General features: G+C 44.3%; 1 protein-coding gene across 8 annotated transcripts; it reads right to left on the bottom strand.

Moving 5' to 3' along the window:
* Positions 1-1635: 1635 nt before the first annotated feature.
* On the bottom strand, positions 1636-21561 carry TLR8 (toll like receptor 8). 8 transcript variants are annotated; one of them, XM_070462622.1, is made up of 4 exons: positions 21445-21561; positions 21030-21085; positions 15284-15351; positions 1636-7622 (listed from the first exon to the last, which is right to left on the bottom strand). In XM_070462622.1, the coding sequence occupies exon 4, from the start codon at positions 7614-7616 to the stop codon at positions 4515-4517; it is 3102 nt and encodes a 1033-aa protein (XP_070318723.1). In that variant the 5' UTR covers positions 7617-7622; positions 15284-15351; positions 21030-21085; positions 21445-21561; the 3' UTR covers positions 1636-4514. The 8 variants fall into 8 exon arrangements, 7 of the variants coding, with proteins under 7 accessions (XP_070318723.1, XP_070318725.1, XP_070318722.1 ...); XM_070462624.1 differs by lacking the exon at positions 21030-21085 and having other exon boundaries at positions 15284-15346; XM_070462621.1 differs by lacking the exon at positions 21030-21085 and having other exon boundaries at positions 15287-15351.
* Positions 21562-23744: the final 2183 nt, after the last annotated feature.

The raw sequence follows: 23744 nt of genomic DNA on the forward strand, positions 1-23744 counted from the left end.
TGGCCGTATCACTATTATAGCTTTATTAATAGCTGAGAGGGGAATTGCCTTTATTCTTCCAATATTCATAAATGACTTTCCCTTTCACAAGGGCATTTTCAACTTTCACAGAGTTCTGAGTCATTTCTAAAGAAGCAAAGCCACAGTTGTTAGGAGTTGAACTGTGTCCTTCTCAAATTTTATGTTGAAGCCATAACTCCCAGTACCTCAGAGTATGACCTCATTTGGAGGGACTTCCCCAGTGGTCCAGTGGTTAAGACTCCACGTTCCCAATGCAGGGGGCCCTGGGTTTGATCCTTGGTCAGGGAACTAGATCCCACATGCTGCAACTAAGATTCAACGCAGTCAAATAAAATAAATAATAAACATAAATATAAAAAAAATTACTTCTTTCCAAAAAAAAGAAGAATATGACCTCATTTGGAAATAGAGCTGCTGCAGATGTTATTGGTTAAAACACAGCCATGTTGGAGGAGGGGTGGACCCTGACTCCAATAGGACTAACATCCTTATAAGAGCAGAGAGACAGGGAGGGAAGATAGCCATGTAACCATGGAGGCAGAGACCTGAGTGATGCATCGACAGGCCAAGGAACTCCAAGGATTGCCAGCAACATCAGGAGCTAGAAAAGGCAAAGAAGGACCCTCGGCTACAAGTTTCAGAGGAACCATGGCCCCGTAGACACCCAGATTTCAGACTTCTAGCCCTCAGAACTATGAGACAATAAATTTTGATTGCTTTAAGCCACCCAGTTTGTGGTACTTTGGGTGATGCTAGGAAATGAATACAGTTGTAATATTAGAAAATCACATAGAGATCCTGTAGTTCATTCTAGAAATGAGGAATCGTGCTCAGAAAGGTGGAGCGGGAACTTCCCTTGGGGTCCAATGGTTAAGACTCGGGGTGCTCCCAATGCAGGGGGCCCGGGTTCGATCAGGGGGTCAGGGAACCAGATCCCACATGTCACAACTAAGACCAGTACAGCCAAAGAAATTTTTTTTAAAAGGGGAAAAAAAAAAAAAACGTAGAGTGATTTGCTATGATCAGACCTGGGCATTCTAATTCCTGTGTTTCAGAGTTCTTTTCTTTTTTTTTCCATTTATTTTTATTAGTTGGAGGCTAATTACTTTACAATATTGTAGTGGTTTTTGCCATACACTGACATGAATCAGCCATGGATTTACATGTGTTCCCCATCCCCATCCCCCCTCGAACCTCCCTCTCCACCCAATCCCTCTGGGTCTTCCCAGTGCACCAGCCCCGAGCACTTGTCTCATGCATCCAACCTGGGCTGGTGATCTGTTTCACCCTTGATAATATACATGTTTCTCACAAGCAAGGAAATCAAAACTGTAATCAGAAATCTTCCAGCAAACAAAAGCCCAGGACCAGATGGCTTCACAGCTGAATTCTACCAAAATTTTAGAGAAGAGCTAACACCTATCTTACTCAAACTCTTCCAGAAAATTTCAGAGGAAGGTAAACTTCCAAACTCATTCTATGAGGCCACCATCACCCTAATTCCAAAACCACACAAAGATGCCACAAAAAAAGAAAACTACAGGCCAATATCACTGATGAACATAGATGCAAAAATCCTTTACAAAATTCTAGCAAACAGAATCCAACAACATATTAAAAAAAATCATACCTCATGACCAAGTGGGTTTTATCCCAGGAATGCAAGGATTCTTTAATATCCGCAAATCAATCGATGTAATACACCACATTAACAAATTGAAAGATAAAAATCATATGATTATCTCAATAGATGCAGAGTTCTTTACAGAGGCCAACCACCAGAGATCAGTGCCAAACAGGGATTTGGCAAATCTTGACCAGCTTCCCCAAAAAAGAGGAACACCAAACTGAGCTGATAGAGATGAATTCAGGAGTAGAAAAGAAATGCCAGAAGCTTCAGACATGGTGAGGCCATACTGGAAAAGCCACCGAGAAAAATGGCAAAGAAGAGAAATAAGGCTGTCAGTAGATCCACAGAGTTGTGCAGTCATCACTATCATGAATTTGAGAATGTGGCCTCATTCCAACAAGACATCCTGTGACAACATGCAGTCACTGCCCATCTTCTCTCGGCTCCCCCAGCCCCTGGGGAAGCACTTACCCAATTTATGTCTCTATGGATTTGCCTATTCTGGACATTTCCTAGAAATGACATTAGACAACATGTGGTTTCTTGTGACTGGTGTCTTCACTGAGCATCTGGTTTCCAAGGCACATCCATGTTGTCCTGTGTGTCAGTACTCCATTCCTTTCTAAGGCTGAATAATTCTCCAGTGTCTGGCGATAGCCCATTTTATGTATCCATTCAACAGCTGATAGATTTGGGGCATTTCGGAACCCACCTTAGGACTCAATACATATTAGTTGTTCAAAAATCATCTGTCCACTAAGTAGAAATTGTGAATTGAAGAAGATAATTGAGATAAAGGGATTTTATTTTCTTATGCTCTAATGATTTCCATTTTCAGGTCAATTTCATAAGGTACCTCTTCAAGATTCATACTACAATGGACAGAAGATCCTATGGACAGATGCAGAGGAAAAAAGGGCTAGCAGAGGTGGTAGGGAGCGACATCACTGTTTCACTTCGGAGAACTACATAAAGGGTACCGATACACAGGTGTTCTGATTTTACATCTTCTGGATAGGAAGTAAGTGAAGTGAAATCGCTCAGTTGTGTCCAACTCTTTGCGACTCCATGGACTGTAGCCTACCAGGCTCCTCCGTCCATGGGATTTTCCAGGCAAGAGTACTGGAGTGGGTTGCCATTTCCTTCTCCAGGGGATCTTCCTGACCCAGGGATTGAACCCAGGTCTCTTGCATTGCAGGCAGATGCTTTACCATCTGAGCTACCAGGAAAGTCCAATCCTCAGGGAATAGGAAGTAAAAATAGAATTAATTTCTGTGTTAACAATTGTACACACTTCATGAAAACTTTTCCACTTTTGATTTCTATTAAAGGTTTTTTTTCCCCCTAAGGATTCTTCAAAAACCCAGTGTTGGTGGTAATATTATCTTTTAATCCCCCTAGGTTTTACTTATTTTTAAAATGGAACTATAGTTGATTTACAATGTCATGTTAATTTCTGTACACAGCAAAGTGACAGTTATATACATATATACACTCTTCTTCATATTCTTTTCCATTATGGTTTATGCCAGGACACTGAATTTAGTTCCCTGTCCTCTACAGAAGGACTTCGTTGTCCATCTATTCTAGATGTAATCGTTTGCATCTGCTAACCTGAAACTCCCAGTCCATCTCCCCCCACCCTCCTTGGCAACCACAAGTCTGTTCTCGATGTCGATGAGTCTGGTTCTGCTCCACAGATGGATCCCTCTGGGTCATATTTCAGATTCCACATATAAGTGATATCTCTTTCTGATCTACTTCACTTAGTACAATAATCTCTAGGTCCATCCATGTTGTTGCAAGTGGCATTATTTCATTCTTTTTTATGGCTGAGTCCACTGTGTATATGTACTGCCCCTTCTTTATTCATTCATCTGTCAATGGACATTCAGGTAATTTATATTATAGATTTACTTCTCTGTGTATTTATTATATGTTCATGATGTGAAATGAAGCATTTTAATAATTAACTTCATGATTTACAGCAATGGTGATTGACAGATAACTCCAAATGCTTCTAATTTAGCTGCACACTTAAAAAATGGTTAAGAAGCAAAGAAACAAACAAAAGAACTTAACTACCATCCATCTTAGCCTTTAGATGGTATCTAAACCTTAGAAGTGAAATCTTATAGCCAGTATTTATAAAAAGTAATTATAAAAGAAGGACTAATGCAACCATAACATAATATAGCTACATAGCCATGGATATTTGATAAATCTAAACAGCAACTTAACATCAGAACTATTACAGTCGCAAAAGTTTCGCCATGGTATTCACCATTTATGACCAAGATGGCAGGCTGAGCGAGCTTACCATGACTGCCCACCTTGGTCATAGACTACTTTCCCAGGACTGAGGTGATCACTCCCATGGAGCTGGCAGGGCCGCTGATTTACTTCTAACAAGCAGAACAAGCCAGAGTGAGGGGTTATCACTTCCCCGATTGGCTTACAAAGATGGCGACTTGCATTGTGTCAGCAACCTGTCTCTCTTGCTGGCTTTGCTGAAGCGAGCTGCCACGGGGAAGGGTCTGTCCATGTGGCCGGGAACTGAGGGTAGCCTTGGGCCAGCAGCCCAGGGAGAACCCAGTCCTGAAAACCACCACACAAATGTGGGCTCCGAAGTGGATGCTAACCGTAGCAGATGCCTGTGGCCCTGGCTGACAGAGAGATTACCGCCTTTGAGGGGCCCTGAGCCAGAAGTCAAGTCCAGACTCCTGGTCCACAGAGACGACACAACGAAGTGTATGATTCTAAGCCAGTAAGTTTGGAGTATTCTGTTAGACAGCAAGTGACAGCTCAGAGCAAACGGAGCGTTGCTGTACATTTTGACTATGCCTGTGACCCCTGGCTTAACTCAGTACTGCTTAATGGAGTTGACATACAAGTTGTTATACCGTGAATCGTTGGCTGTTAGGACGACATTTTTCAGACTCTGCCAAAACAAGCCTTCCGCCTTGGGGTTGTCAGGCCACTGGAGGATGGAGCTCTTGCAGATCCTCTGCCGCAGCCTCAGATACTGCGAGTGCTGCAAAACTGGCTCCAGCAGAATAAAGACAATCACATCCATATTCTCCTCCATTAGCCTCTGCAAGGCCAAGTAGAATGCCGTTTTAAAATTCCAGTTTTTGGCATATTTTTTGGTTAGAACAAATATTGTTTTCTTGCTTTGGTTGATGCTCTGCATGAGGTTGTCGATGATGGCTAGACCCGGGTCCCAATCCCTTTCCTCTAAACACAGGAGCACGTTCTTATCCTCACTCTCTTCCAGGTGGAAGCGCAGTTCATTGATCACCCAGTCTGTGACAGAAGCATCTTTGGTGTCATAAGAAATGTAAGCATCGTAGAAAGTCTGGGATGTGGACAGAGATCTGTAGCCTTTGACCTTAGCTAAGCACACATGATAGATAAACCAAGCATCCCAGTAAAACCAGTGGTGAGCCAGGGCAGCCAGCATCACTGAGATGGTGACAGAAAAGGTTAAGAAACAGAATATGGCTGCAATGGTATCTGAAACACAAGTGGTGAGGTCTAGACTCACAATGCTCTTGCCTTCTTGATCCCCAGGACTGGCACAAATGACATCTGTCAGTCTGGGAATCCTGACGTTCAGATTTGCGTCCATCCATTCTCGAAAATCTCCTAAGTCACAGGTACAGTCAAAAGGGTTACCCCCTAGCTCCAAAACGCTTAACTTGGTGGCGGTCTTCGTTTCAAACGTGGATCTGTTGAGCATCTTGAGCTGGTTGGAGCTCAAATCGAGGTGTATCAGGCTGCTGGCTCCAGAAAGAAAATCGGACGGCAGGTGGGAAATCCTGTTTCGACTCAGTAGCAGCGTCTCAAGAGAAGATGCAAATGTAGATAAGCTATTGGTTAAAAAGAACAGCTGGTTTCCACTTAAGTCAAGCAACCTGAGGTGAGGGAAGTATTCCAGTAATGACCAGTTAAAGAAATTTAACATGTTATCATTTATATATAGGTCAGTGAGAGTCCTGGGCAAGTTAAGGAAGGCCTGACTGGAGATATGCCGAAGGTTATTACGGGCTAAATCAAGCCGGGTCAGATTGGTGAGATTTTGAAAAATTTGCCAGTACCTGACATCTTGAGCATTCCACAGAAGGTCAAGGCGGTTTCCACTGAAGACTAATTCTCCCAGGGATGCACTTTTCAGTTGTGTTTCTGTTAAAGTAAAAATGTCATTGTTGCTCAAGTTTAAAACTCTCAGGTTAGTTAAATGTTCAATAAATCCTAGACGGTGTGTTACCCCTGCTATTCGGAAATAGTGTGCATTGTAGCTGAGATCGAGAACTTCTAACAATGGCAATTCACTGAAAGCAGCATCATCATCAAAGTCTAGTCTATTGTTTGTCAAATCCAAATACTTGATACTAGACAAACGTGAAAATTCTGTTCCATTTAACACTTGGCCATTGCCATTTGAAGACAGATTTAAACAGGAAATGTTTCCAAAATCTTTAAACTGGTTTACCCCAATAAAGAAAATACTGTTCAAGCTTAAATCTAAGGCATTGCCAAGACGTGAACATTCTGTCTTTATTAAAGGATTGGTGTTATGATAAAAATTCGAATGTGGGTCAAATTGAATATCAGCTGAGCGTCGCTTCAGGATATGACTTTGGAAAGAGGTCCCATTTGCATCACGTTGCTCGGTATCACTGACCAAGGGCGATATTCTGTTCTCTGACAAGTAAATGATTTTCAGGTTGGGGAACCACTGGAAAATGCTAAACTCAATCTGCTTAATAAAGTTAACACCCAAGTTGATAGTCGTTAAATTTGAGAGGTGCTGCAGAGCCTGGAAATCTTCCCTTCTGAGTTCCTGGAACACATAACCTCTTAAATGCAACATCTGGAGAGATAGAAGCTTTGAGAAGTTTTTGGAAATGTTAATGTACTGAGGATATTTTTTCAGTTCGTAGTTGTAAGACAAATCAAGTATTTCTAAGGAGGGCAATTTTGTCAAAAATTCCCCCGAGGCTATTTCGTCCATTAAATAGTTGAATTCAAGATCCAGCACCTTCAGATTGTGCATGTTGTCAAACCAGCTGGCAGGAACCTTCCGGAGCGAAGTGCTAGAGAGGTTCAGGTAGCGAAGTTGGGTCAGGGTTTGAAAAGCAAGAGGGTGTATCTGAATTGAAGCACCTCCTTGGCAAGGTACGCAGGGAAATGGAGCGTTAAAGCATCTAGGGCAGTTTCCGCTTAAATCTAGTACTCTTAAATTGCTCAGTTCCTTGAAGTCTTCTTCACTGACGTTTCCGATATGGGTATTGCTAAGGTAGAGTTCTGTTAGCGAGCTTGGCAGGCTGGGTGGCACGCTGTGAAGCGGATTAAAAGATAATGACAGCACCTTCAACTTGGTAAGGTTTTGGAAGGCTCCATTTTCTATGCTAAATTTTTTATCACAAGCAAAATAACAGTTCCAGCCCAAATAGAGACTTTCCAGGTTCCCCAGTCCAGAAGTGTTCTTTTTTGTTAACGTAATTATGTTGTTTTGAATGAGACTAAGTTCTTTCAAAGATTCTGGCAAACCAGCCGGTATTTCTTGCAACTGGTTGTCTTCCAGCAGTAACTCCCTTAGGTGTTTGAGGTTGAGAAATGCCCCGTCTGTAATAGTCATAGCTTTCTTTACAGCAGGATTTCCACTCTGGGGCTTGGCATTATGATTCAGGTTGATTTTAGTCAGATTTTGCAGCCCCTGAAATGATTCATTTGTTATGCGTGTGATGAAATTATCAGACAGATCTACTTCTGTCACATCTTTGTCCACTGTTTGGGGCACTTCCTGTAATCGCCGACTGTTACATTCTGCAATAAAAGAGCCATTTTTGTTTTTCACATCACAAGGATAGCTTCGAGGATAACTGGCTTCAGTGAAGAACTCACAGGAATCAGAGATTAGCAGCAAAAGGCAGGTCAGAAGCAAAATGCGAAGGGTCATGTTTTCCTAAGGAAAATCAAAGTGGAGTCACAATGTTAGACTGGCAATATTTTCTAGGCATTTCAGGGTGAAATTCACAGTGCTTTGACCATACTTTGAATGAGTTTTGAAGTAGGAGTTCTCTGAACAGTTAACGAAATTGCAGTAAGTTAAGTTCAGAATGATTTTTAGTTTTTCACCCTGTTCAGCTTCTTGATGTCCCAAGAAGTGAAAGATGAAGCTATCTGAGATGTGATGACAAGAAAACCTGAAAAGCTTTGGCAGAAGCACACATCAAGATGCCCCACCATCACAGTGGGCCTGATGTTGGATCCTGGCTATGGTTCATGCCAGACCTATAGCACAGCAAGCTATATGTCTGTTGCTTCAGTCTATTAATATAACTCAAGGAAACTCTGGCCAGCCCCAAGGAGAGTCCAGATCCAGCTTCTCCTAGGCCATTCTTCAAGATTTCCAAGCCAGAGTCTCTCTATCTTATCTACACAACCATATATTTTATTGATATTTCCCACAATCTATCTATACCTCTATGATGGTATATATCAAATTCTCTCATGTCCCAGCATGACAGGAAAGTGGACACTTTCTGTTTATAATAATAGCAAAGTGTCACATGTTATGCTAAACATGAACATTTTCTCACCCATGTTTAATCTCCCAATAATACAGTGCAATAGGTTCCATTATTATCCATAGGTTGTAAGTGAGACTCAAACTCAGAGACTTAACTAACTTCCAGAAGGATAATATACTGCAGAGCTGAGACGAGTCCATCAGATTCCAACATGGTGCTTTTTTAACCACTAACCATCATGCTACACAATCTCATTTTGAAATCTTTATGTTAGGATACCTCTTCAAATGTAGACAACACTCAAAAAGTTTTTTGTAGGGAGGCTACCACTTATATATCCCTTATCATACAAACACTGGTATTAAAAGCCATTCTTTTGCTTTTGTAAACTTTTGTGGACAAGACATGACGTTTAATGTTCTTTTACGTACTCTGTACTGTTTAGTCGAGTGTCTCACTTTCTGTGACTCTTCCTTAACTGGGGGCTGAAAATATTATTTTGGTAATTATACAGCAATAAAGATTAATATGATTGGTATGATCAAGGGTTATAGTAAAAAAAAAAAAAACCCTCTTAAAATCGTATTTCACTGGGTGTGGAGACCAATCTTTACTAAACTGTATTTTTCACTAAAATCCAACTCATCTCCTTAGCACAAGTTACACCAAGTACGTGCTTTCTTTTTAAATTCTCCTAAAATTTAGGGTTAGTGAACTAACAGTCACTACTATACCCTTCCTACAATATAAAACACTTTCATATGGATGTTGACAATTCTAAGGATCAATAATTATTGCCCATTCATAAGAGCCAAGGAAAAGCCAGCTCCTTATGAGATGAAAGTTAAAGTGGAACAGAACTTGCAGGCATTTTCAGTTACCTGTAGTTATTTCCAAATACAGCACCATCAAGGTGCCACTGTTTAATGTTTAGCTTTTACTGAAAGAAAGCCTGGCTTTACATGGGGTAGGCAGAATTTTAAGGTGATCCCTATGACTTTGCCCCTTGGTATTACTCCTGTAATTACATTATGTGACAAAAAGATTATCTAGATGGGCCTAATATAATCATATGTGCATGCCAAAGCAGCTTCAGTCATGTCTGACTATGCGACCCCATGGAATATAGCCTGCCAGGCTCCTCTGTCCATGGGATTCTGCAGGCAAGTATACTGGGGTGGGTTGCCATTTCCTTCTCCCTAGCCCAGGGATCAAACCCATGTCTCTTTATGTCTCCTGCATTGGCAGGTGGGTTTGTTACCACTAGCACCACTGCGCCTTTAAAAGCAGAGCGTTTTCCCTGGCTAGTGGCCGAGGGAAGCATCAGAGGGATGGGAAGCCAGAGCAGAAATGGACACATCACTGCAGACTTAAAGCTGGAGGGGGTGGGTCTCTAGCAAAGAATGCAGGCATCCTGTGAAAGCTGAGAGTGGCTCCCTGTTGACAGCAAGGAAATGGGGGCCCTGATCTGACAACCCAAAGAACTGAAATTGAGGGACAGCCCAAATGAACTTGGAAATGACTCCTAAGCCAGAACCTAGCGATAAGAGTCCAGCTGGCCAACACCTTGACTTGAGTCTCATGAGACCTAGAGCAGAGAATCCACTTAAGCCCACCCAGTCTCTAATGCCCAGAAATTTAAGCTAATAAATGAGCATTGTTTGAAGGGTTTAAACATAGGGGTTATTTGTTATGAGGCAATGGAAAATACATCAAAAAAACGTGTGAAAAGATGCTTCATGGCTTCAAAATATGCAGCTTTTGCAGAGTCCACCCCAGGTCTCCAAGTTCAACGTCTCCGTTGGGAGAAACACATATGCCAAGAGGGTAATGAACCTTAGGGAAGCAAGGAACTTGGGTTGGTGACCCAGACAACACTGTGTTTGCTTGCCACCTAAGCAGATCTCAGCCTATGTGATTTTCAAGTGTGAACATCACTAGATTTGGAAGTCATTTCCCGATTCTTCCTTGTCCTTTTCTAGCTAGTAGCCTGGGGCGGGGGGCAGTGCTTGTGTTAAAGAGCCTGCCTCCCAATGCAGGAGACAAAAGAGACGCGGGTGTGATCCCTGGGTCAGGAAGATCTCCTGGAGCAAGGAATGGCAACCCACTCCAGTATTCTTCCCTGCAGAATCCCATGGACAGAGGAGCCTGGCGGCCTGCAGTCCATGGGGTCACACAGAGTTGGACACGATTGAGACAATTTAGGAGGCACGCACGCACAGACATTAGTTAGCTCACAGACATAAATGAAACACAACCACGTTACAAGAACTCAGGGGTGACACAAAGAAGTGAGACTAGAAGAGCCTTAAAACAGGAGGATTCCACCTCTTCACGGAGGCTGGGAAAGGTTTCCCTGAGGAAGTGAAACTTGAGCTGGGATTTTCAGGTTGATTTGGCAAGAAGAAGACAGAAAGATGTCAAAAGAATGTCTCAGCATATGCAAAGGCCCTGCGAGCATTCCTTTGAGTTTCCCACGCAGTGCCGCCACAGGAGCCCTGGACAGCAAACAAGAGGGGTGTGGTGTGGGCTGGGGACAAAGCCCAGCAGGTTTCAAATCCTCAAAGCCCACTGACACCTGTGGGGAACTGCTTGCAACAGCAGGACTCAGAATAAGAAGTAGGACCAAGAGGACTGGAAGGGCACGTGAGAGCTGACGTGGGCAGAGCGCCTCAGCACCTCCGTGTCACTACCATCAGCAGACATTTCTCAGGCCTCATCTGAATGAGCATCTGACTGTAAGGGCCTGAAAGAAAGTCACAGATGTAAGCATCCATGAGTGTGGATTTTGTTCTTGATCTGAGGAGCAATGCAAGCCTCTGAGGCTCTAAGCAGGGTGGTGCCATGCTCATTATTCTACAGTAGTCTCTGGCAAGAGAGCACAGACCTTCAGGAGAGTGTATTTTTCACCGATTCTACTGTGTAGGTGAGGCTGTGGGGAATCAAGTATTCCTATATTTTACTTGGAGGGGTCTAAATTAGGGCCACCTCTAAGGTGTAGAGAAATTTGTAATATCTATTAAAATTAGAGAGACATACTTAGAACTTAACAATTGCAATTCTAGAAGTAGACCACAAGAGAGACCTTCACATGCACAAATGCCTATCTACAAGGATATTCCATGCAGGGCTGTCAGCAATAGCAAAAGATTAGAAATAATCTAGAGGCCTATGAGTCATGCTCTGGTTAAATAAAGCAGGATGCCATAGTCATACAATGGAATACTATACAGCCATTAAAAGTAAAAGGTAGCTCTACATTAATTTATTCATTCAAAAATATTTACTAAGCATATACTTTATCGGGGGGAATATAGCAATGAGCAAAACTGATGAAAATATCTGCCTGCCGGGAGCCATTATGGGAGGTCCCGCGGGTGACAAGGTCATGAAGAAAATACCCGGCAGGCAAGGCCGTCCGGGACCCCATCCATGATGAGGTCATGAGGAAAAAACCTGACAGGCAAGGCCGTCTAGGATAAGGGACCCTCCAGGTTGGCCTCGGCCTCTACCCCACCCCGTATCCTCCCCTCTTTTCTGCTGTTGTTCTTGTTCGCCCTGCTGCGGATTCTTGTGTTGCCTGCCGAGAGCTCTCCTGCTCCTCTTTCACTGAATAAAGACCAACTTAAAACCCTAATTAATAAATCTCCTGGACGCTGGTACCCTACGAAGGGGCCAGGGATGAAGGAAATGCTTCCATTCAAACCCTTTAGCTGGCATTCTGGCTTGTTTGATAAATGTGTGCTCTCATTGCACAAAATGCTCATGATTGTTCTAAACATCCTAAGCACAGTATGCTAACAAAAGAAACTATTAAGCATTGGCCCCTTTGGGGGGGGGTGAGAAAAGCTCCACAAATATAGCCACAAATGTGCCTAATAGAAAACAGTTTAGATAGAGATTAGCTGGTGACTTCTTGCAGGTAATTAACTTTTGGACTAAGAGCCTGTTTTGTGCCATATCTGCTGTTTTTGCAATCCTTTGCATTTCTGTTCTGTAAAAATGTAATCCTATCTAGTTCCCATGGAGATGACACCTAATAGAAAGAAAATAGATTAACCACAAATAAGACAGGGTAAAGTTGCACCAGGTGCAAGCCATAAATTGTCAACAGGCCTGAAAGCCAAAAGATATTATACATAGAGATTAACCATAAAAAAGGCCCTAATAGGCACAGAGCCCTTTGGGGGGTGAGGAAGCCCTATTAGAGAATACAAAAAATATTGTTTTAAAAGTGGTTATTGGATCAACGTTTGATTGATGTTAATGTGCTGAGGTTGTGCAGTGGAAACTATTGTTAATATAGTTAAAGATATAGTAAAATAAGAGTTTAGCCCTAGTGTAAAAACAATAAGATAATTGTTCATTTTAACCAGGAGTGCTAAACAGGGGCTGCCTCACCAGAGCCACAGAGTCTTTGTGTGTTAAACTTTTCAGATAAATTTAGCTGAGAACTTCTGCAAAAAGACTGACCTTTGTGTTAACAGGATTGTATTTCTATTATGTTGCAACCTGCTGTACCATGAGACTGCCAATTTTCTGTTTTCTGCTGAGCTCAAGGCCAGGAGATAATGTACAAAACATCTATGGGAAAAGACGCTCATAAACAAAAATATACAGAGAACACCTGGTTTCATGAAGGACAAGCTGATGTAATGTTAAACTAAGTCTGTGTGCTTATCTCCCCCTTAGAAATGTACCAACTTAGGGTATAAAGGCTACGGTGAAAAATAAAGCACTGCCAGACTCTGCTGCACATCCCGGTCTGGTCTCTCTCTCTCTCTCTCTCTCTCTCTCTCTCTCTCTCTCTCTTTCTCTCTCTCTCCCTCGCAGACTTGGCCCCATCAAGGCCGGTCCTACGTGTCTCTCTCTCGCCGACGCCATTCATCCTGAGGGTTCCCCTGGATCCTGCTGGGGCTGGACCCCGGCATCTGCCCATTTGGAGCAGTATGTTAGATGGTGGAAAGTACTAGGGAGAAAATGAAGGGAAAGGGGATGGTCATGTAGACTGTCCCTCAGTTGGGATGTGTCTGATGTCTTTGTCAGGATTAGACTGGGGTAACGGGTTTGGGGAAGGGCAATCACCGAGGTCAAAGGCCACTCGCGTCACAACTCAGCAATGGACATACATGACTTTCACTGTTGGTGCGGAGCTTGATCACCTGGCTGAGGTAGTGCCTGTCAGCTTCCTGTTATAGATTAATAAATGATACAGAAAATATTTTTACAAATCTCCTGGGGAACAGGTGGCAAGGCAAGCTGGTTGCAGACTCTTCCCTTCATGCAGTACACAGAGTACTGTTAGTAGGTGAGACGTTTCTATGTGGGTACTTGGGTGGGTTGGGGTGGGGGTGTCCCCAGGACAGGAGGTGCCGTGCAGCCTCTTTAGCCTCAAGTTCACGCCTCAACATCTATCTGATTCCAAACTCAATTATCACACAACCCTGAGCAATTGAGGAGAAAAGCCTCTAGGTGGCGCTGGAGACCACAAGAAGAGTCCTTGACACTTGAGGATGAATACTGAAGCTTCACTACTTTGGCCACCCGATGCAAAGAGCCGACTCACTGGAAAAGACCCTGATGCTGGGAAAGATTGAAGGCAAGAGAAGAAGGGGACGACAGAGGAAGAGATGGTTGGATGGGTGACTCAGTGGACATGAGTCTGAGCAAACTCTAGGAGATGGTGAAGGACAGGGAAGCCTGGCGTGCTGCAGTCCACGGGGTCACAAAGAGTCGGACACAGCTGAGTGATGGCCTCACAGAGCATCTGAGGCAATGTAGGGGCTAGGCCATGGAAATGAGCAGAATATTGCAGAGAGGATTTCTAAATAAGAGCTTGAGGTTCCTAACTCCAGCCTCCCAAAAGAGTGTCCTGAGGTAAAAACAGGATTTGACAAATTCCAAATAACTTCAATTTGAAGAGAAGCACATGGATGGGAAGAGTGGGAGGTGGGAAGTAGGCAACAAGCAAAGATCTTAAAGAGAAAGCCTGATAGTTCAAGCCTCTCCACCTACCTCAGGGCCTCGGAGAGGCAAAACGGACTGCAAATGCTCATCATCCATAGAGCGAACCCTAGCTCACAACATCCACTGGCCCCTGAGGTGAGAGGGCAGAGCCTAAAGCCCTGGGCAGCAAAAGCCCCACCTCCACAGCCAAGTTCTTCATCTTAGTCACACCCATGCCTCTGGCTTCCAAAAGTCTTGGCTCCAAAAGGACCTCAAAGGGAACCAGATCCCAGAGAACTAAGAAGGGTATGCAAGAGAATTTATTCCCTTAGTGAATAAATGAATAATACATAATGAAAAAAACCATTTGGCCTGGCAGAAGAAAAATGATAACTCTGCAAATAAAATAGAGAAATGGCAACTAGGTGGAAGAAGAAAAAAAAAAAGAGAGAAATAGCAACTCTGAAAATAGAAGGGAAAGGGTCAATTATGTAAATAGGATACAAAGTTAAATGATGCAAATAAAGCTGGGAGAGAGAGAGGAACAGACAGAGAGAGAGAGTGACAGAGAGAGACACTTCTGTTGTTTGAGGCTAACAGCTGAAGGTACCCATTAAAGTGAGAGCAAAGGGCTAGGATTCTAAAAGGTGAGAAAGGGCATTAAGAGGAAAGCACAGCAGACACGGACTGTGTATGAACTTGAGAAAGACAGAAAGCAGATGGATGAGTGGTAGGTGGCACAGCAGAGCGGAGAAGGGCTAAAGCTGACCAGAGCAAGGTCAGTTCATAGCAGGAAAGTGAAAGTGAAGTCGCTCAGTCATGTCGCTCTTTGCGACCTCATGGACTGCAGCCTCCCAGGCTCCTCCGTCCATGGGATTTTCTAGGCAAGAGTACTGGAGTGGAGTGCCATTTCCTTCTCCAGGGGATCTTCCCGACTCAGGGGTTGAACCCGGGTCTCCCGCATTGCAGGCGGATGCTTTGCCAGTTGGTGAAGAATTCATAGCAGACAAGCCCACAGAAGACTCGGGAGCTGCAGACAGCAGTCACAGTGGAGTCACCAGTGGAGTGAGGGTGGGGCTGCACAAAAGATGAGCTGGAAGTCTGCATGAGAAGTTAGGCCCCTCCTGAGTCCCTCCGTGATACTTACTACCTTGAAAGGTTGAATCCAGAGCTTTGGGTTCAGGAATTCAGGCGCCAAGTGAAGGCAGGGCTGAACTGTCACAAAGCAAATAGGAAGGTTAGAGCACCGTGCGTCTCTGGAGCACAGATCCCCGTTCTCTTCCCTCCTCTGGCCCTGGGGCCCCTGACATCCAGCTGGTTCATAAATGCTCCACTCCACCCCCCAAGCAGGAGACTGGGGCACCTCATTGGGAAAATGGAAAGGCACAGTAACAGGGCCACAGTAGCAAAAATTAAAAGGACCCCCAAAAAGGTAGTCATCAAGATGAAAATCGTTTACCAAAAAATGAAAGTTCCTGATGGACCATGTATCAGTATGAAATAATGAGAGAATGGGACTCTGCACATGCCATGCAGTAAGTCCCTTGCCTTCCCCCCATCCCGGCTCTGGTTCCAAGAAAACTCACTTTACCAAAATAGGCCCCCAGCCTGTGGGCCAGAGTTCCTCACTATGACTTTTAAAAATAGAATGCTAAAATATTATGCGTCCTGACTGCCAAGCTGTTGGGGACCCTACCTGCCTGCAATTCTGCGCCCAAAGCTAGGGCCTCACTCCCCTCACCCTAGCCCTGACCCTGAGCCACCAAAGAGAACTGTGATCACAGTGGGGCACCCAGCCCAAAAGTTTGCTCCCATCCTAGGCTGGGACCCATCATTTGGAAGGCCTGTCCTTGCAGCTGAAACATCTCATCAGCTGTTTGGGGCTTCATGCTTGAGCACAAAATAACAGTCAGCACCAGTCAGCTGGTATTTACCCAGCATCAAAGAGAGATGCACACAGGCAAATAAATAAATAAATAAATAAAAGGAAAATCACAGGCCTAGGAATTGGGAGAATCAGGTCTTCTGGTCACCAGGACAGTGGCTGATGGTTTACATTCTGAACACAGGTCCTGTCTTGTACGGGTGCTCAATAATCTCTCCGCAGTTCTGAAATCCTTAAAAATCTGAGCACCAGAAGATTTGGGTTTTTTTTCCTAACTTATTTGACAGCAAAAGCTGATCTGAACTGAGCTAAGGCTACTAAAATTTTTACTTATCTACTTATGGGAGCTCTCTGGTTTCAGAGCAGAAATTACCCACGTGCATGATCATCAGGGCTGCTGTGGACCCATCTAAACTGTTTTATAATAAATCCTCTATGTACTATGATGGCATCACCAACTCAATGGACACGAGTTTGAGCAAGCTCCGGGAGACAGTGAAGGACAGGGAAGCCTGGCGTGCTACAGTCCATGGGGTTGCAAAAAGTCAGACACGGACTTAGCAACTGAACAACAAAACTATCTTTTCTCGCTACAGTGCAAATTCTGAACTTTGACACAGTTATAGCCTACAGGTTTCAGGCAATGGATTGTAATTCAATAATTAAATCTCCTTCACTGGAAACCTATTAGCAATTCCTGAACTGTGCTTGGCACATGTCAGATCAGAAAAGAGAACGTGGTTGTCGACAGCACCGAGTTACGACTTTGTGGGCCTGAGATGCTTTGGCCTTTACCAACCTCTTCCTCCATAAAAAAAAAAAAAAATTAGTAAAAAATTATATGTTATGACCACATTGGCATAAAGACAAATATAACCCAGACTGGAATATATTCACTCTTCTGCAGATTTTAAAAACAACTAAAGTCTTTGCTTAAAGTGTCATGGCCCCAAGGTCTTGTGTCTTTTCTGACCAAACAGAGACTGGCCCTGGTTGTCAATGGTGGCATCCTGGGGCTCAGACCAGGTCCCAGGAAAGTAGTCAAGATAAATAGGAGATACTTGCTGAAAAGTAAGGTAAGAATTAGGTTGGGAGAAGCTGAAGGGAAGGCCTAGGGTTGAGTGGAAGTGGCAGAATAGAGGATCAGAAAAGGACAGTGTTGCAGGTTGAATTGTGTCACCCCAAAATGATATGTTGATGTTTTAGCTTCTCCATGTGTATGTGACTATGTTTGGAAATAGAGTCTCTGTAGTTGGAATCAAGCTAAGGTGAGGTCATACTTAGACTTGTTCAGTTGCTAAGCTGTATCTGACCCTTTTGCCATCTTATAAACTGTAGCCCGCCAGGCTCCTCCGCCCATGGGATTTCCCAGGCAAGCATACTGGAGTGGGTTACCATTTCCTTCTCCAGGGGATCTTCCCCACCCAGGGAAGCCCCATACTAGACTCGAATGAGCCCTCATCCAATGAGACTGCTATTCTGATAAGAAGAGGGAAATCTGGATACAGACGAGGGAAGAGAGCCATGTGGAGATGGAGACAGAGACCGGAGTGATGTGTCTACAAGCCAAGAAACATCAAGGATTACCAGCCACCACCAGAAGCTGGGTAAAAAGGCACAGCCCAGATTTTCCCTCACAGCTTCCAAGAAGGAAGCAACCTTATTGATAACACCTGGGTTTCAGACTTTTAGTCTCCGCAATTGGTAGAGGATACATTTCTGTTTTGAGTCACTCAGTTGGTGGTAGCCCCAGGAAACAGAGGAAAAGCAGAGAGCAGGGGCGTAAAAGCTGACCAGCGGACCCCATGGCTGAGCCAAGTTTGAGCTGCTAGATACAGCTCTTTGGCCATGGCAGTGAGTTCTCTGCATAGCACACCCTGCCGGCGATGGTCCCGTCTACACGGTCTCCATCTTTCTCTGCATGTTGCTTTGGAATACCCAATGGGAAAAAAAATCAAGAACCCATTTCTTTAAAGAAAGCATATGAATCACACACACAACAAAAGAAATTTGCTTCACATCCCACCCCATACTGAATAAAGCATTGCTTGCTATTGAAGCATTCATTTCACAACTGTTTTCCTGGTTTCCATGGCAAATCAGTTCTCTGGTTGGGTCCATGGTGTACGATAATCCAGTCCTCTTTTTCCCTCATAGCTCAGTCGGTAAAGAATCTGCCTGCAGTGCAGGAGACCCAGGTTCAATTCCTGGGTGGGGAAGATCCCCTGGAGAAGGAAATGGCAACCCACTCCAGTGTTCTTGCCTGGAGAATCCCATGGATGGAGGAGCCTGGCAGGCTACAGTCCATGCAGTCGCAAGAGTCAGACACGACTTAGTGACTAAACCACCACCACCACCCCATCCTAGGCTGCAAGCAGGTATGTCATGAAAATGCCCCCTCCCACCTCTCTCTTCTGGTGAGCTCCTGGTGGCTCAGATGGTGAAGAGTCTGCCTGCAATGCAGGAGACCCAAGTTCGATCCCTGGGTCAGGAAGATCCCCTGGAGAAGGAAATGGCAACCCACTCCAGTACTCTTGCCTGGATGAATCCCATGGACAGAGGAGCCTGGCAGGCTACAGTCCATGGGGTCGCAAAGAGTCAGACATGACTGAGCGACTTCACCTCTCTCTCTGAAAGCCTCCTTTGCTAAGATGTGATCTGCCTCACAGCATCTCCCCAGCTGCCCTGCTTTCTCAGAATGGAGCCTGCTGATGCCCCCTGACACAAAATTGTCAAAGGAACCTATGGATTGTAAAAGACGGTGCATCTGCCCAACTGAATCACTGAGCTGTTTGGCCATGATGCAGGTTTCCACTGGAACTAAATGCTTGCCAAACTGGAAACATTTTCTAATTTTGCATGGGTTCTTATGTCTTTGTAGTTGACTATGTTGACCACTGATATATTATGAAAGTAAATAGATAAAGAAGTGGCAGAGAGAATTTGTCACCAGAGAGGAAATTTACAGTAAATACTAGCTACTTGACTTGATCCATTCCACATTTGATGGATTCAATAACACCTTTGGAAGACCAAAGAAACCACTACCACATTAAATGCATGTATCAACGAAGAAGTGGACCCTGATTTCATACACATAAAAATATGAAAAATTATGCTATTTGAAATCCAGCAAATATGGTAGCATACATTTGTTGAGTGCTTTATCATGAAGCAAACAATGGGAGCGCAAATCATGTATTTTCTTGCCTGATCTTCATAAAAATCAGTGAGGTGGGTGCTGTCATAAGTCCTCATTTCACAGATATGGAGCCTGAGACTCAGAGGCTCATTTACCCAAGGTCAATCAGATGGTAGGTGTCAGGGCAGAAGCTGAGTCTAGAGGTACCCATGTAGGTAACAAGTTGGTACCAAGCGATGATCTGGTTTCAGTTATCAGCAGAAACACCACAGCCATACATGGAACCTTCTGGACTTAAATGGCCGGGGGTATTACCCACCTTGCCTTTCCACTGATACCACAGAGCACTTAACAGGTGCTCTGTAATTCCATAGAACAACTGGAAATCCACCCATTCTAGACATATTAGCCAACGAGTGGCTATTAACAATCATCTGAAAAGTCAACCCAATCTGTACTAGGTAACATTGACCCAGAACCATCGGTTATGCATTTACATGTACTGTCTCTATAACCCTGAAGAGTTGTAAATTAGGAATAATAATTTAAAAAACAACAAATCCCTCAGCACCGTTCAATAGGTCAGCTGAACTCAAATGATATTTCACTGGAATGAAATCCCCCTCGATAGACCCCAGAGGTGACACTGAGAGGCACTTACAAATAATATCCAGCTGAGTTTCCAAGCTGACCCTGGGTCGTGACACCCTCCCATGTCAGACAGACCCTGATCCTCTGTCAGTCTGCGTTTCCACAGGACTGACTTCTCTCTCTTCAACTCCTGTGCACTTTTTAGGATTATTACATGAAAGAACGAGAAGCAGACAGAAGAGTGGGCAACATCAAGTGTCCCCGCCCCGATCCACAGCCTCAGCTTTGTGGATAAGGTATACGTGGAGCTTTTATTTTGGTTTCTGGAATCAAGCTGAGAGGCTAATGAATAAGCTTCAGGTCTTCCTGGAGGCTTTGTCAGTCCCACTCCCCAAAGTCTGTGCTCCTTGCAGAAAAGACCGAATGGGATGTTCAGATGCTTCCCTAAGGTGGTGGTCCTCGACTCTGGCTGCACGCAACGACACCTGGGAAGTTGAAGAGCTACCAATGCCCAGGCCCACTCCAGAGATGTTGATTCTATTCGTCTACGGTTCAGCCTGGACGGGGATTTTTTAAAGTTCACTCTGTGGTTCTGATACATAGTCAAGCCTAAGAACCTCTACTCTTGAGACCAGGAGTCAGCGAGGTCCTTGCCTTCCACGCACCACCAATGACAGGGACATGGGGCATTTTTCCAAGTTGAGTTTGATTTTATTCTAGTATCATTTTCTTATAATGCAATTATATTGACTATCACAACAGCTTACAAATATCAAGTCGAAATGGGATAAGTTTAAGTGCAATTCCCTATATATCATTGGCCCTACTGGCCTAATTCCTTCTGACCCTTGCAGTCATTCTGCAAAGCATCAGAGAATTTCAGGGCAGACTTAATTTACTTTCAAGATCTATAATGGGCAGTCACTGGATATAAAAAAATGAACTTCAAGGACTTACATATGTTAAATAGTGGTAAAAAATATCTCCAAGAACTTTAATAGGCACTAAATGATCATGGAAAAAATATACTAAAGTAAACATTGGATGAGATTCTCTGGAAATCAGTTTTTGCAATGGTGCTTAAATCGCATTAAATTTTCGAGCAAATACACGATTTTCAAAAAATAGTTAAGTTTTTCAACCTGATAGTTCTTGACAGTAACAAAAACTTACCATGTTCTATGTATGTCTAAACACTACAGAAGATAATTATAGCAACAGTAACATCTTCACTTAAACACTCTGAACAAGAAAACGTAGAAATACTGAATGCACCTGAAGCTCCTGGTAGGAGATGAAGTTCGGGTTTTGCCTAGGCACCAGCAAGCAACCTGAGTGAACAAAGAGAGCTTGTCCTTTTCTGTAGAAATAGCAAAGAACAAACACCTCCCCTCCAGCCTTTTGGCTCTAGATGAGAATACTATTTCTGGCAGGACCGGATCAATTCCTAACTTGGGATTTGCTTCTTTTCCTCTTGAAAATGCTAAGACCATTGCATTGGATTTCTGACATTTCCTGCACACCGGACCACTCCGCCTACACTTAGAGCTGCTCCGAGACTTCACCTTTTCATGCTCATCTGCCCATTCACCACTTCTTTGGTCACACTATTTGCCACCAAACCCTGTTTCATGGCCAGAAATCCTCTATTTTGTTGGCAAGCTTTGTTAAAAGAATAGAAGGGGCTTACCGCGCCTCTGGTGCTGTCCTAACTGCTCATTCTAGAACCTGCAGTGCTGCCGAGGGGCACCCTCTGTGCTGTTGGGTGTATGCAGACAAAGAAACTAACCAACTTCCTAAAACTGGCCTCTTTACCAGCAGCAGAACCTCGCCTACGGTTTGCAGAAGCTTATATGGGAAGAAAGGAACTCGTGATTTCTTAACTGTTGCCAAATCATTTATTGACTAGGCTGTACAATTTCAAAACTGAAGTGGAGGGGGTGGAAAAAAGGCATTTATAAAATGATCTAAGTATAACCCAAGCCAGATCGACCTGGCACGTTTTAATGAGTTTGGGTTCGTTTGTTTGTCTGGGTAGGTGGGTGGGCGGTGGCTGCAAGGATCCCCAGCGAAATGTTAAAAGCAGTGAGCTCTGGTGAGCAGGATGAGGGGGAAAGGAGGGAGAAATGGGGAAATTTCTCCTTAAAAAGTTTTTTGGGTGTTTTTCCCAACTTTACCACAAATGTATATTTGATTTACTGTTGCACAAACTCGTTTTGCTCATGGAATTCATGGATGTAGTTAAATAACATTTGCATGGCTTCATCTTTGTTCTGCCCATCTCTGGGACAGCCCCTGGCGAGGTGGGCTGGGCCTCCCTCATCTTCCTCCTGAGTGTCCCTGCTCCCCAGCCAGTCCCCGGCATGCGCGGGAGCATGAGGCAGGAAAATTTTACTTTGTGATCTGCTGATAAGTGGATTGCTTCTTAAGCGCTCAGAGAGAAGGCTCTAGAAGGTTTACCAAGAGCAGGAGTCAGCAAACGCCAGCATGTGGGCCAAACCTGGGCAGGGAGTAGAGAACGATTGAACTTTTGCCATTTATCGGTTGAGAAAGGACACTGTCTGTAAACTCCCACAAGGCAAAAGAATTCCAGAGAATTCCATTATTAATAGACTTATTTAAAAACCTGCATTTGATTAATATTTATAAAATTCTTATCTCTTTTCTTAAAAAACCTACATAATGCCTTCAATTGGCCTATTGTCCTACAAAGCCTAACATATTTACTTTACAGAAAATATCTGCTGACCCCTGGCCGAAAGAACAGTCTCGAAAGGGATATAATGTGGTTCACATTTCCCTGACTCTCCTTGAACTGGAGGAAGCCACTTGGGGGGCAGAGTGGGTAGGGGGTTACATTTTCACACACATTTCACACACATACACACACACTTTACCGTTATTATTTTCCTCAGGCCCATGGTCTGCCTCTCGTGCATGACCTCCAGATGACAACCTCATTACAAAGGCATGCCTTTCAGAACACGCAGGCTTGGCAGCAACTCCTGAACTGCCCTCCACCGATCTCTCAGGTGATTCATGGCCTGACACATGGCATGAGAAAGATATCATAGATATTCCTATGATATCAGAGAACATGGCCCGTGGCTTCACGGACTCACCAAAAACCTGGGTTATAATCAACATGAAGGCCTCATTTGGCCACGCCCAGTCCTCTTGCGTGTGTGTGTGTGTGTGTGTGTGTGTGTGTGAGTGTGTGTGCTCCATCGTGTCTGGTTCTTTGCAATCCCATGGACTGTAGCCCACCAGGTTCCTCTATCCATGGGATTTCTCAGGCAAGAATACTGGAGTGGGTTGCCATTTCCTCCTCCGGGGGATCTTCCTGACCCAGGGATCGAACCCATGTCTCCTGCACTGGCAGGCGGATTCTTCACCACTGAGCCACCAGGGAAGCCCCACCCAGTCTCTTGGTTTCCCTTAAAACATTTGCTTAGAAATAAAGTTTAAGAAAGTAAGTCAGCGTGACTGCCAGTAGCAGAGCAGTGAAGCGTGCTCAGCCTTTCGAGAAAAGCAGACACACGTGGCCTGGCCCCAGGCTCCAGAAATCACCCACCAGGCAGCTGGGATCACACAAAGCGTGGCGCACACTCGCGTTATACTTGCCAAGAGTCCAATGCCCATGCCAGGCAGCTCAGAAAAATGAGCTACTTATTCAAATCAAATGAGCCATCACAGGTTTTTCCACACAGCCAGCAACCAAAAAAGATGAAAATGAAAATGGAATCAGCACCAGGTCAAAACAGTCACCATGAGCCAGAAGTTGATCCCACGTGCAAAGTGACCTTGAGGACCCAGACCTCTGCCCGAGCCCAGAAACCGGCTTTCAGGGACCAGGTCTGCTCTCCCCGCCCTGGGAGAGCCCAGAGCTTCGGGCAGCTCTTCCCTTGTTCTTCCCCTCACCAGGCATGCAGGCTCGGATCTTTATTTGGCAATGGAGGTGATCAAGGGCTCCCACCAGGCAAACCCACC

Source organism: Odocoileus virginianus, unplaced genomic scaffold (assembly GCF_023699985.2).
Source record: "Odocoileus virginianus isolate 20LAN1187 ecotype Illinois unplaced genomic scaffold, Ovbor_1.2 Unplaced_Scaffold_6, whole genome shotgun sequence".
NCBI lineage: Eukaryota > Metazoa > Chordata > Mammalia > Artiodactyla > Cervidae > Odocoileus > Odocoileus virginianus.